Here is a 13,919-nt window from a genome sequence, read left to right as displayed (position 1 = left end):
TAGGATCGCCTCACCCCTTGGGCATGCATATCCCATCACCTTTCCAGCTCAAACGGACCTCTCTGTGACACACATTCAGGCTTCTTTCTGTTGCAGCCAATCTGAGATAAAACATAAGGACAAAGGCAAAACAGGCTGCGGCTGTGTCCCAATGAACTGAAGCGACGGGCCATCCCTCAACAGGAAAGCAAATGAGAGCGGCTGAGGCAAGCTGGACCCCCTTGAGGCATGCGCAGAGTGGTGGTAGCCAGTGCGCATGTGCCTGTGGCATATCAACCAATCAGAGGTCGTTATATCTGGACGAGGTCCAGATGAAGGCAGATCGACCTGTGTGAGTGGAAGAAGGCTGTGTTGCGGACTCGAGGAGCCTAGGTGGGTGACGGTTTTGCAGGGGACGTTCGGTGGTGGGCCTCCAGGGCTGGGTTAGAGGCACCAGGACAGACTGAAGGCCTTGTTGTCGTGGGACGGGATTTGGGGGAATGTTCCGTTGGATGGGTTTGGGGGGAACGTTCCATGGTGGGGCTCCAGTGGTGGATTAGAGGCGCCAGGACAAAGTGAAGGCCGTGTTGTCATGGGATGGGTTTTAGGGGCACGTTGCATGTGGGGCCTCCAGGGGTGGGTTAGAGGCACCAGGACAGATTGAAGTCCTTGTCATTGTGGCATGAGTTTTTTTTTTTTTATTTTTTTGGGGGGTGGTGGTGGTGGTGACATTCTGTGGAATAGGTTTTGGGAGGACATTTCGTGGTGGGCCTCCAGGAGTGGGTTAGAGTTACCAGGACGGACTGAAGCACTTATCATCCTGGGACAGTGTGATCACGGAACGTGAGGGTCCTGGAAAACCTGTGAGGTGACATCAGAAGCTTTATTTCACTTTCCTGGGGACTGCAAGAGGGCCTAAGGCTGAGAATGAGAAGGGGTGTGATGAGGGCAACAGGACCATAGAGAGGGGGATGGCGCCGGGAGAGGGAGTAGGCACCTTTACACATTTCTGACAGGTTTGGGTTTTTTTTTTTTCCATATTCTTCGGTTTCCTTTGTTGTTGTTTCTTTTTGGTTGTTTTGTTTTGTTTGGATCCTGACTGGTCCACACCTGGATCCTCCTGTGCTGCTTCCATGAGCAATATCTGTCCAGGAGAGTTAGTCTGAAGTGGATGGGGAACCCTGGGCACTCTGCACAAACACATGTGCAACAACAGGGCCCAAGCTGGGAATGGGTGGCTGATGGACAGGCCTCACACCTTTGGGAGTACCTGTAGGCAGCCTCAGGCATAGTAGTGTCCCTGGTAATCAGAGACCCATTCTGGAATGTGGGGCCTCTAACTGAGGGGTGGGCAGAAGGAGCGTCTCAGAGGAATGTATTGAATTGTGGTCACCTGGATGAGTGATAGGGTGTTAGCAGAGTCAGTCTTGAGTCTCTGATGGTGAGAAAACACAGTCAGCCTGGGGCCTCGGGCCATTGTGGAACATAGTGTGATCTTGAGGCAGAAGGCACTAGGTCTATCTGTGATGAGAAGTTTGGAAGATTTCCCACCTGGAAGTAAAATAGACCAGTGAGGGCAGTGGATGAAAGGGGGTCCAGGTGGGTGGCAAGTTTGAAGAGAGTTGGCTGTGACAGCGAAGTAGAGAAACAGAAGTAGTGACCTTCCACATGAGCTCTGTGAATCTGTTTGGGGTCCTCAGTGGACCTCTGGTTCCTGCTTATATGCGGCCGTGAGCCTTGCCTCCTTCAACATAAATGCCTGTCTGAAGGGACTGGCCAGGTCTGGTCCCCTTCAACAAAGGCAACATCTCTATCCAAGTCCCACAAGTACTAGTTGAAGCCACTTGACCCTGGGTGTACATGCCTTCCCAACCAGTCTGAGAGACGTGCACTGGGAGGTGGTGCCTACTTAGGTATGCCCAGCCACGCTCTGAGACTAAGGAGGCTCCAAGGCCAGAAGAGTACCCTGGGTGGATGATTTGCTATTGGGGAACTCGGTGTAGAGGCAGTCCAGTTAGGACAGGGTTCAGAGAGGAGCCTTAGCTCATGTGCTAGGGCAGTGGGATCACAAAGAGGCAGGTCCAAGGCAAACTGGTAGAGTCATACCAGGAGCTTCACTTTCCAAATGATACCGCACAAGGCCACAGAGGGCAAGGCGAGGGAGCAGTCGTCGGCAGTCATGGGGTGGCATGGATTGTGAGGGCTAAATGGGACAACGTGTGAGCTGTAAGACATAGCCTCGGGGACTGAGTAGGACCTCAGTGAGTTGGAGTTCCCAACCAGATGCCAGCAGTAGGTGCACTGTTTTACAGGGGTTGCAAAAGCAGGAAAGGGTACTGATCTTGAGAGGAAGTGGGTTGGGGAGCTCCAGGTCCAGATAGAGGAACGGGGCAGGTCAGGACATTGGTGACATGCTCTTGCCCTCATTTTGCTCCAGCACAAGTGCCAGGGCACCCAGCCACACCCCGTGGAGTCCTGGTCCTTTCTCCCCTTGCCATCTTGCAATTCTGCCCAGCATCTCTACTTCCAGGAGTGCTGTCTAACCCAAGAAGCTTCTAGCCATGTCAAGCAGTGAAAGGAAGGCCACTGCCAGTGTCGGCAGGCACCCAAGTGTGGTCCCAAATCTCTCTTCAGATGACAGCCAGAACCCACCAGGTGCAATCGCTGCAGGTAAAAAGAAACAGAACAAAACCACATCATGACAAAACACAAGCAAACCAGAGGGGCTGCTCGAGGGATGTGTCTACCCCCAGGAGACATCCTAAAAATCCCTTGGCAGGTGGACACCGAGTGGGTGTGGTGCATGGAGATTGCTTTCTTGCAATAGTGGGAGGTTTCAGATGCTATGAACTGTTGCCCAAGCTTCTTGTGGCTTAAGCTTCCCCCACCTGAAATTCCGACCTCACATGAAACCTGCAAGGCTCATAAGACAGTTCTTTCCAGGCAATATGCAGTATGCCTCTCTGGGAACACATGTGTCACATGTCGAAGGCGTGTGCAGCAGGTGCCGGCACCAGCTGATCTAGACTCAAGCCTAATAAATTTCATGTGTGTCTGTTTATGTGCGTGTGCCTCTGTCTACCCCTCTAACACATTCTCCCTCCTTCCCTTCCTTCTTCCCTCCCTCCCTCAAGCTCTCTTTCCTCCCTCTCTCTCTCTCTCTCCTCAGTCTCCCTGTCTCTTTGTCTCCCTGTCTCTCTCTGTCTCTGTCTCTGTCTCTCTCTCTCTCTCTCACACACACACACATACACACACACATACACACGCGTGCACACACACACACACACACACACACATACACAATGTATGTTTGTTTGTAGGCATACTTCTGTGTGCCACCGCTCCCACACTCACTTACTCTGTGCTTGTATGTGTATATATGTGGTTTGTTTGGGCCTCTGCATGGCTTCTTTCAAAAGGGTAAGATATCATTGGTGGCTATGGGTCCTAGAAACCCCACAGTGAGTCTGTTTTCCATGGTAGGTGATGGGAGCAGCACACTTTGTCTCAAAATAGTTTTCCTCTTTGAAAATAGTTTTCCTCTTTGTCTTTAATACAGCCAACAAAGAAGTCCCTGTTGCCGGTAGGGAGGAAACTATTGCCTCTGGAACAGAAAGGCAACAGGACAGGTGACCACATTTCATTTTTTCATCCACTCATAAAATGCATTTAGAAAAGTCAGGCTGGAAAGATGGTTCAGTGAAAGAGTGCTCAATGTACAAACACAGGAATCTGAGGTTACATCCTCAACCCCCCACAGAAAAAGCTACACATGACCCCACTTAACACCTTTGAACCCCAGAACTGAGGGCTGAGGTGTGGCAGAGAAGTTCTTTCTTGATGCCAACCTAACAAAAATAAATTGAGAGATAAACAAACAAAGAAACAAAGAAACAAATGCAGGAGTGGGTTAGGTGTGTGAGTCACAGGAATGCGCTGGGTGCATTGAGCTTAAAGGCCCCAACGCATTCATCCTGCAGTCCATCAGATGTTCAGTGTGTTACAGAATCAAAATCGCATGCCGCCAGCAAACTACAAGTCCTGTCACAGAACGTTTCTGACAGGAGTAAGGTGGAGATGGTTAGAGGAGGACACCCCACCCACCCACCCACACAAACACACTTCTACCTCTGATGGCGGCACACTCGTACACTTGCACCTCTCTAGAAATCTACAAGAGTCAACGTCCGCTCTTGAACCGAGAACCTTATATAGGCTGTGTGGCACACTCCACTTCCTCTGCTCACTCTGCAAAGGTGGCCTTTTGTATACGTTGAAGTAAAGAGTTAATGTGATTTCTTTTCAGGAAGAAAAAACAGGATTTGTTCCAAGAATTAGAAGGTATGTTCTAGGAGGCATTCGGAATTTGATAAAATTGAGCCGAAGAAGTACAAGGCGAGGGAGTTGTCACCTGGCAGAGAGGAGGAGCGTGTTTACTGCCTTGCTCTCAAACACTCAGTGTCAAAATAGTATTTATTAGTTCGTCGAGTCTCTACTTCATGGTAATTGTCCATATGAAGATCATGGCACCTGCCGTGTGACTATTCTTACCTACTCTCTGTGAGATATTTAAAAGTGGGAAGAAATTATGTGTTTTTGAATCACACAAGTGATGCATCTGCTTTTAATACCACATTTCACTTCACTCGTTTGTATTCTCGTCTAGGTCTTTTTTATTTGCTGGGGAGAGTGGGGTTGCTAGCAGAGGGCCAATCCTCGTTAAATAGCTGCCCACGATTTATCGTGCAAAAAGACAGCACATGAAGTGGAAAACTGAAGTCAGTACTGTTAGCCTGTGGCTATAGCATGATCGGGCTAATCCTTCTTTAAATCGCTGTCAGAGGTTAGTCTCGTGAACTGTTGGACAAAAACTACAAACTGAGAACCAGCTGGGAGGTCTGTGGGATTTTCCGATGGAGAGTTACATGTAGAAACTCTCCAGGACTCAGGATAGGGATGTAGTGGGGTGGAGGACACTTGCCTCGTATGTTGAAGCCTCTGGGTTCCAACCCCAATACCACAGACTTTTCCATGAGTCAGTTTTCCCTTTAAATGATTCAGGATGTCTACCTCATCAAACTGGTCCAAAAGCATCAATGCCCACAATCTTTACCGTATTTTTCATCTCACTGTGCGCTGATCTCTGGGCCTTGAGAGATTTTTGCGCAGGGGCCATATCTGTGCTTTGCACCAAGTAGCCCAACAGCCCCTCCTAATGTGTCCTCCAACTGGAGCACACTTAGTACATTGATAAAATCCATCCTTTATGAATGCCGTCTAGTAAAGAAATTACACCGTGACTTGATACCCTTTTTTGTAAGTTTTGTCAAGTTCTCTGCGTTATGTTTTGTATGTAATATCTGGACACTGAAATCCAACTACCCAGTTTCCCGTTAAGATCGGAGCCACTGAAATTCTTGGCTGAAAGAGAGGAGGCAGATAACCTCTGCATGGACAGATCTTTTCCGTCTATTGATAACAAGTGTCTTTCCAATACCGGTGAGGGTCTTTTGCAGTAATGCCTACAAGATCATGTTCCTTTTACAGAGCCGATTCAGAAAGTTCTCCAGGAAAACAGAGAAAGATTCTTGAGGATCATGGCATCATCTTTCCTTGCCATGGAGGTCAAAGTTAAGGACATTCTAAAAACCCAGTGTGAACAGAGGTAAGGTCTTGGCACTTTGATCCCAGAGCTGTTGACAGTTGGTTTGTGGGCACGATGAAGGGGGAATAGCCAGTGGCCCCACAAGGTAGAAATTTTGTCGGCAAGTGTATTTGCCTTGGGTTTGCTGTAGAACCATCTTGGTTTTTTGCCGGATAGCTTCTTGTGGCGACTGAAAGCAACTGTGTTTCCTGAGAATGAATTAGAATGTTTTGACACTGTTTTCACACGGGGCAGTTGAATCCGTGTACCAGTAAGGAAGGTGTGTGCATTGTGTCAAAGTGCTGGGTGCATTGACCTTGAGATCCCCAAAACATACATCCTGCAGTCCATGATATCATCTCTTCGCTGTGAAATGAGATGACAATCTCTCGCCTCCAATGTTGCAGAGGTTTCAGGAGCAGCATTCACCATACAGGTGTACCAGAACCCTCACTGGGACAGTGAGGAAGAGTGGGTAGGTGTCCACAGAGCTCTGTGATTTTCGTAGGTGTGCATCCTCATTGGACCAATCTCCATAAAAGGAACAAGTAAAGCAGAAGTTGTGCACTTCAGAGGCAAATACTTGTGGAATGTTAGTAAAACTATGTTTCTTCTTCCTGAGAATTCCTACACAATGAGTGTTGTGAAGTGACTTCTATCCTGGCCAAGGCAGAACACACACTCTTAGTGTGATATGAAATAATCCTCCTCATTTTCCATTTCCGCATCAGAATGTTTTAGATGCTCTTTCCCAGTCCTCCATCGGTAGCTTGAGTGAGGACAAGTCAGCCGTGCCTTGAATGCGTGGTCTTCATTTCGAGAAGGGATAACACAGTGTCCACTGTTGTCCTTTACAGGCAGAAACTTTATCAGGACTATTCTCTTCAGGTTACAAATTTGAGTAAGAAGCTAACCACGGATGCAAACCAAGTCAAGAAGCATGCCGAAAAACTCTGCGTGAGTATCAGGCTTAGCTTTGAAGGAGTCCATTGTGTCAGCATCAGAGGTAGCAGCAGAGGTTTCCTGCCGCAGGACATGAGCTCAGGGAGACAAGGAGGGTGGTGGGTGTGGTGAGGAGAGATGGGCCTTCCTCCCTGACTCGTTTCTTTTCCCTGTGGAGAGATGACAAGGAGGGTGATGATGGGTGAGGAGCCAGGTTGGTGGGGACATCTGGGGATGAGCAGGTAGCGTCTGCAGAGTGCAGGGGAAGGTATGGGATTGTGTCCTGAGCGGGGAGCCTTCAGGATCCCCAAGGTGCAGATGCCAAACAGTGGGAGGGCCCCAAGTAGCCTTCTGACACAGGGATCAGGGATGCAGAGGACCCATGTGGCTGTGGCTGTGGCTGTGGCTGTGGCTGTGGCTGTGGCTGTGGCTGTGGCTGTGGCTGTGGCTGTGGCTGTGGCTGTGGCTGTGGCTGTGGCAGGGCAGATGGAGACTTGGATGTCAGTGGTTGGAGTTCAGCCCAGCCCTGTCCCCAGAGGAGAAGAGGGAAAAGGTTGCCATGCAGTGATGGACCTGTGATGGTGACTGAGTCACCTTTTCCCTGGAGGTGAGAATGGGGTTTTGGGGACAGGTACTGTAGTCTGTGGTGCCTCTGGGGTTCTTTCTTCCTGCTGGAGGATGGAGCTGCCTTCTGGAGATTCTGACTTCCAGAGGTGGGGAAGCGGAGGCTGGTGTACTGAGGGAGATGGAGATGCTGTCCGGTCCAGGTCAAGTCAGGAGCATGGACTCTGGAATCCCACCAATTGGATCGCAGTCACGGTCCTGTTACTTGGTAGTTATGCTAACTCAGAAGAACAGTTTACACTCGGGCCTCGGTTTCTTCAGAGTGGAAGGAGAGGATAAAGTCCCCATCTCACAGAATTCTTTGAACAGTTTCTTTTAGATGTGCATTCATGTATTGGTCCAGGGCAGCATCTGAAGTAAGTTTTCTAGAATATAACCCTGTTAGCATGGCACTGTGTGCAAATGCAGTGGGTTCCTACCTGGTGGAGTGACGTATGATGGGGACAACTCAAGGTAGGTTCTAAAAACCCAAGAGAGTCCGCAGATTTGGAGGCCTCCTATAGGTAGGTTTTCGAGTCTTCAGGAACTAATAGCTATGTGTTGAGTACTGTTAAGTAGACAACTTCCCAATACATGAATGAGCTTCACATTATGAAGGTTATTTTTCTACTATTAGGTTAGTGTTGTAAATGTGGTCACTGTTTTAATTGAAAAAATGGTGCATGTATTACACCATCTGTTTTGCATAAATATAATACACCATTGCGTTGTTTCTCTAAGGTTTCCCCTACCCCTGACTTGTTCTGACATCTTCTTTTTTTTATTTTTTTTCTCTTTTTTTTTTTTCTTTTTTGTTCTGACATCTTGTACTGTCTTTGTTTGTAGAATATGTTTATGGAGCAACAGAAGTTTATTCATGAATCTCTCACTCTGCAGAAGAACAGAATGGAGGAATTTAAGTCACTGTGTGAAGAATACTTGGAGGTCTGTTGAACATTCTTCAAATCAACCCACACAAGGGGACACTGGCTATTCCGGTATTCTCTCTGTGCTTCGGATAGCACCTTAGAAAAGTGACCTGCAAACACCTTCCAGCATTTTCCTCGTGCTCCGTGTCAACCTAAGTACAAAGTCAGTTTGTAATTTTAGGATTCCCTCATGGTTAGGAGAAACATTCGAAGCAGGACTTGCTGCCTTGGTAATTTCATCTGCAGCTGTTGATATTGTACAGGCAGGGCATTTACGCTCCTTCGATCATCCCATCTTGCCTCCCAGTGCATTCTTCCCTTGTGTATGTATGTGCACACATGCACACACGTGTACCTGTCTCTGCATAGGTGCGTAAAGGTCGGAGGTCAACTCTTATGGATACTGTTCATCCTAACCTTGTTTCCTTTAGGTTTTTGTTTATTTGTTTTTAATTTTGAGACAGGATCTTACTGTATAGCTCTGGCTGTCCTGGAACTCACTAGGTGGGCCAGTCTGGATCCAAAATCACCGAGATCCGCCTGCCTGCCAGCCTCTCTCCTGAGTGCTGCTGGGATGGCAGGTGTGCACCACTGTGCCGGACTCCGTCATTTCCTTTGGTAACAGGATGACTCACTGGACCCCGATCTCTCCACTATGCCTAGGCTGGCTGTTCACAGGGTCCTAAGGCTCGGCCTATCCTGCATCAGTAGGTGTGTCACCATGCCTGACGTTTAACATGTGTGCTGAAGAGCTAAGGTTGGCTTTTTATGCTTGTGGAGCAGGCTCCTTGCCTACTGCTGCATTCTTGCCCCTTGAGAAACACTTTTACACACTGAAGCTGTCTTCCCAGACCCTCGTGATCCGTTTTTAAGCAAAACAGTGACAAGAATGTTTGCACTTACTTAACTTACTCCATCCTCTTATATTTTCCTTCATTGTTGGACTGAAACATGGCTTCAGATGGCCAATTACACCCATAAGACAGCTCCCGGGTGTAGTAGCACTCAGTGAGAAAGTAAGTGGAAGTCAGAGAGATTGTGATTTGAGGATTACCCTCCATCATCGTCTCTGTAAGTTCTTCCTAGGCGCGTTGATTGACCTCTGCCCTCTTCAGGTTTGCAGCTCTTCTAGAAAACAGTTAAACACTGGACTTCTGCTTTTGTTCAGACTCAATGTGAATTGTCTTGTTCATGTTTCATTTAGAATTTTGTTCATCCAGAGTAATTCAGATGATCCCAAACACCCGAGTTCACGGAATTCTTCCTTGCTTTCTTGTGATTCTCTCTGAAAACAAATCCCCACCCTTGGCACACACATGTGTGCACTTACACACTCACACACACACACAAACACACAAAGGGAGGGAGAGAGAGAGAGAGAGAGAGAGAGAGAGAGAGAGAGAGAGAGAAGAGAGAAGAGAGAAGAGAGAAGAGAAGAGAGGGAGGGAGAGGCGCCAGTGTCTGTTCCTGCTGAAATATCAGTCTTCAAGTACTCAGTGGCCTAGAAACTTGCTCACCGATTCCAACTTTAAGCTCTCTGTGTTGGTCCATTTTCTATGGTCACTGTATCTTGATACTATGGAAGAGGTCCTGCAAAGTTTTATTCCTCCACAGGATTTAGCAAAACCGTTTAGGTGGAGTGTGTGCTATTTCACTCAGTGCTAAAGGGAACGTGGAGTGGAAAGGTTGAGTTTTAGGTTCCTGGTGCACTGGTGCACAGTGCTCATAGTACAGGACAAGGTATTCCATCTTGCACAGAAGTGGGCGAGTGGCAGTGAATAGGCTCACACCTCATGTTCTCTGTCTTCATTTGGCTTCCTTGCCTTTCATTTGTGCTGTGCAGGGAGAGGCATCCCAGGCTCTCGGGCACGGTAGGCAGGCAGGCACCTTTGGCCTGGGCCACCCCTACAGCTAATCCCTCAGGATTTGAACATTTAGCAGTGGGTCGAGGAGTGGCAAAGTCTGTGTCACGTTGTTGGGTGTTTCGATCTTCATGTTGTCCAGGGTGTATGCCCGTGTCAGAGTCATATGTCTTTGATTACATCTGCTCCCTTTTAAATGGTGGTGTTCGCATTTGTAAGGCAAGATGACCAGGGCTGATTTCCGCACATGTCTTTTTGCTTCAGAAATTTGAGGTGCTGAGGGATTCTCGGGCAAATTCCATTGCTGAAGAGCTGAGACATCTCATAGCCACCTTGGAAGTAAAACTTCTGATGATGCATGTAAGTACCGAGCCTTTCACATAGAAAATGGAAATAAGTCCAACCCTGAGTGCTGTTTATTTCACACCCATTTAACATTTTCTTTTCTTAACAGAGCCAGCAAGAGACTGCTGCTGCCCCACAGTCTCTCCTGGATATGTTATTCTCGTAATACTTTGGAGGACAAAAGTCAATATGAGCGGAGAAGAAATAAGCTGGGTAAAGCTACCTGTGGTGTTTGCAGTTTTGGCGACTAGATCTTCCGTGTTCTCCCCCTGTTCCTGAAGATGCCTCTTTCTGTTCAAACCCAAATGTACCCAAGGATTTGTGTGGCAGCAGTACAAATACGTCTGTAGGAAGCTCCAACCCCGGGGTAGAAACAACAGGCCTTCCCTGTTAGCATCGTAATTAAGGGTTGGCACTCGTTGGCATTGATATAGCGCATTATCATACGTGAGCATCATTTTCCCAAACTAGAAGGCACACAAGTGGGCCATCCTTGTCTTGTCCAGATAAACAATTAAAGAAGATGCAGTCTGTTTTTTACACTCTGCTCTTAAATGTGTTCAGTGATGCAGCCTATGGGACGGACCTTAAGCCTCCAAAGGTAGTGTGCTGTTAAAAAGTAAATTAGTAGGGTTGGGGTTTTAGCTCAGTGGTAGAGCACTTGCCTAGCAAGCGCAAGGCCCTGGGTTCAGTCCTCAGGTCCCCCCCCCCAAAAAAAGTAAATTAGTAGAATTCATCACACCTCCCGAGATTGATGTGAGTAACGTGGTGTGCATCTGTAGAAATGTTATTTGAAGACAACATTTATGAGGTCTTCCAGTTAAATGTGTCTCTGTCCCATTAAGAGGTGATTCTTAACTCGAATAGAGCTTGACTCGCCGTGGTTTATTAAATTCCTCACTTGTATGGATAGTAGTACCTGACAATGTTTTGGGTTTTTTTTTTTTTTTGAAATTTATTGCGCATGTAGAGTACTTGATCATCAGGGATATATCAGGTCTCCTGTACAGTTAAATCTCATGTCCTGTGACTTCCTGTATGTATACCCTGGGAGTTCTTTACTTGGCAACATTTGATTTAATAAACATGAAATCGTTTCAGACTCGTTGGGATGAATCATTGAGTCACATTCTCTTTCTGACGTTCCTGAAGTTTCACCCCTTCTCAGACAGAAAGGGCCCCATGCCCTGTGGAGGTGGTGTGTTGTCGCCTGCGTTAATGCATGGGGCCAGGTGTAGTCCAGGCCACTTGTCTCACTGTGCCCTGTTGTGTAGAAGCATTGAAAGGAGTCAGTGTTCAGCTTCTCCCATTTTCTACAAGTGGAATTGCATTCCTCCACAGTGAATGAGGGCTTCCCTGCTGGATCACTTTACTGTCTAAAATTTGCATTATCCAAAAAGAACTTCCCCCTTTGTGCAAAGTGCCAGTGAGCCCAGAGAATTATTTCTTTAATCATATTATTATATAATGTCCTATTACTTCCAGCTTTGAGTGTCTCCTACTTGAGATATTGTACCTATCCTTACCAGGCGTGGATAGTCTCCATAGTGTTTTCCCAGTGTTGAATTTTATTCCTCTCTCTCTCTCTCTCTCTCTCTCTCTCTCTCTCTCTCTCTCTCTCTCTCTCTCTCTCTCTCTCTCTCTCTCACACACACACACACATGCCCCCCCCTCTCTCTCTCTTTCTCTCTCTCTCTCACACACACACACACACACACACACACACACATACATGCCCCCCCCTCTCTCTCTCTGTGTGTGTGTGTGTGTTTGTGTGTACCTATTCCTTTTTGTGTGTGTTGCACACATGAGCCTCTGCATGTTGTGGCCAGAGATACTTCTGATGTCTGGTTTATTTTATGAATCTTGGTCTCCTTGTGAAGGTGGAGCTCAGCCACTGGGCTACCGTGTTAGGTCATTGGGTTCCAGGGATCCACCTGTCTCTGCCCCGTAATGCGGCTGTGACACACACACACACTGCTGTGCTGAGATTTTTCTTTAAAATTTTATTTTGGTTATTTTATTTATGTGGATCTATATGTGTGTGTCTGTCTGTCTGTCTGTCTGTCTGTCTGTCTACTCATGCATTCAGATGGCCACAGAGGGTGACAGACCCCTAGAGGTAGAGCTGTTGTGGGCCACCTGATGGGTTCAGGAATTTGAACTCAGGTCTTCTGCAAGAGCAGCAAGTGCTCTTAACCTCTGACCCAGGTCTAAAGCCCCTGTTCTGAGGTCTGAAAAGGCTTTCTGGGGATGTGAACTCATGCTTGTTCAGCAAGCATTTTACCAGCTGACCCATGTCTCCCTAGCTACATGTTCCTTTCTTAGACGTTTGAGCTCAGATATATTTGCTGCTGCTGCTGCTGCTGCTGCTGCTGCTGCTGTTGTTGTCGTTCCCCCCCCTTTCATCCCCGTGCTCCTCCTCCTCCTTCCTTCTCCTTTTTCTCCTTCCTTCTTCTTCCGTGTCCACACTGATGATGTATACCGAACACATTCTGTGACCCTTACTATTCCACTGTACAGCATCTAAATGTGTAGATGTGTGTCTGTCCCCCCGGGTACACCGCAATTCCTGTAACAATGTCACAACTCCTATGACAGTGTCCCACTCTGCTGGCAGCACCAAGGTAGTTCACCCACAGATCTCCAGGGAAATTGGGGATATTAAGCAAGCAGGGATGTCTTTTCAATGGAAAAGATGTAAAAACCTGTCCTTGTTTCATGTAAGCTAGAGAGTGGAGGTCCTAAAAGAGCCTGGTGCTCTGAGTTATCTGTTGGGCCTCCACATCTCCCACAGCCAGGACCGGACATACCTGATTGTCTAAATGACCCTTACACTACCTGCAGAGGCACAGGCTCCCCCAAGCTGCCAGAACCCGGACAGGAGATACATAATAGCACAAATGGCCTCTAAGCTATCTGTATGGCTCAGAGCAGGCCAGATCCTTTCTGAGGCCCTTAAGCTAGGACAGGCAGCCTCTCCCTAGAACCCCTGTTCTTAGAAGAAGTGGCATGACCCCTGGGTTGCTTTCTGGTGGAATTATGCTTCCCTGTGCACCGGGGATTGTGGTACACCTGGAAACTCTCTTCCTGCTCATAGCGACTCTAAATATACTGGAAAATAATGCCCCTGTCATCAGAGCCCCCCGAAGTTTGATCCCAGCTGACAACGTTGACCTTGACCATGTTTTTCTTCTCACCTCTTTGCTGAGCATTTCGTCGTCCAGGGGCTGGGCAGGGAGGGGGACACGTCTGTGTGCTGTACAAAGCAGTCACATTCATATCCACAGGTGACGTCACAGGCAGTAGGTGACGGGCATGTGAGTTGGTGAGTTCCACAGCTCACAAACGGCAGAAACATATTTACTCAGTCTTGAGGGTGAGTTGCCAGGGTGCTGGTCTGGTTGGGACACAGCTGAAAGTCATCCCCATGTAGTGACAGCACATCTGTCCTGCCGCACAGCGTGGACCATAAGAAGAAGGGCTACAGCACTTGGCCTTGGGGAGGATGCAGACCAGGGATGTCCTCTTTTACTCCTCCACAGAAGTAGGTTTTCAGGGAAATGATGCAGGAGTGGAGGTGCTTGCACAAAGGCAGAGTATCTGTGTTAGAGG

The 13,919-nt window shown here is 47.8% G+C and overlaps 1 protein-coding gene across 1 annotated transcript; it reads left to right on the top strand.

Moving 5' to 3' along the window:
* Window positions 1-226: 226 nt before the first annotated feature.
* On the top strand, window positions 227-11,403 carry LOC100911047 (X-linked lymphocyte-regulated protein 3A-like). The gene is made up of 9 exons (XM_006229628.5): window positions 227-372; window positions 2,510-2,649; window positions 3,539-3,608; window positions 4,286-4,320; window positions 5,527-5,644; window positions 6,481-6,580; window positions 8,015-8,113; window positions 10,224-10,319; window positions 10,414-11,403. Exons 2-9 carry the CDS (start codon window positions 2,541-2,543, stop codon window positions 10,468-10,470), a joined length of 684 nt encoding a protein of 227 aa, XP_006229690.1. The 5' UTR covers window positions 227-372; window positions 2,510-2,540; the 3' UTR covers window positions 10,471-11,403.
* Window positions 11,404-13,919: the final 2,516 nt, after the last annotated feature.

Source organism: Rattus norvegicus, chromosome X, assembly GCF_036323735.1.
Source record: "Rattus norvegicus strain BN/NHsdMcwi chromosome X, GRCr8, whole genome shotgun sequence".
Taxonomy (NCBI): domain Eukaryota; kingdom Metazoa; phylum Chordata; class Mammalia; order Rodentia; family Muridae; genus Rattus; species Rattus norvegicus.
This window is presented reverse-complemented; position numbering and strand designations above follow the sequence as displayed.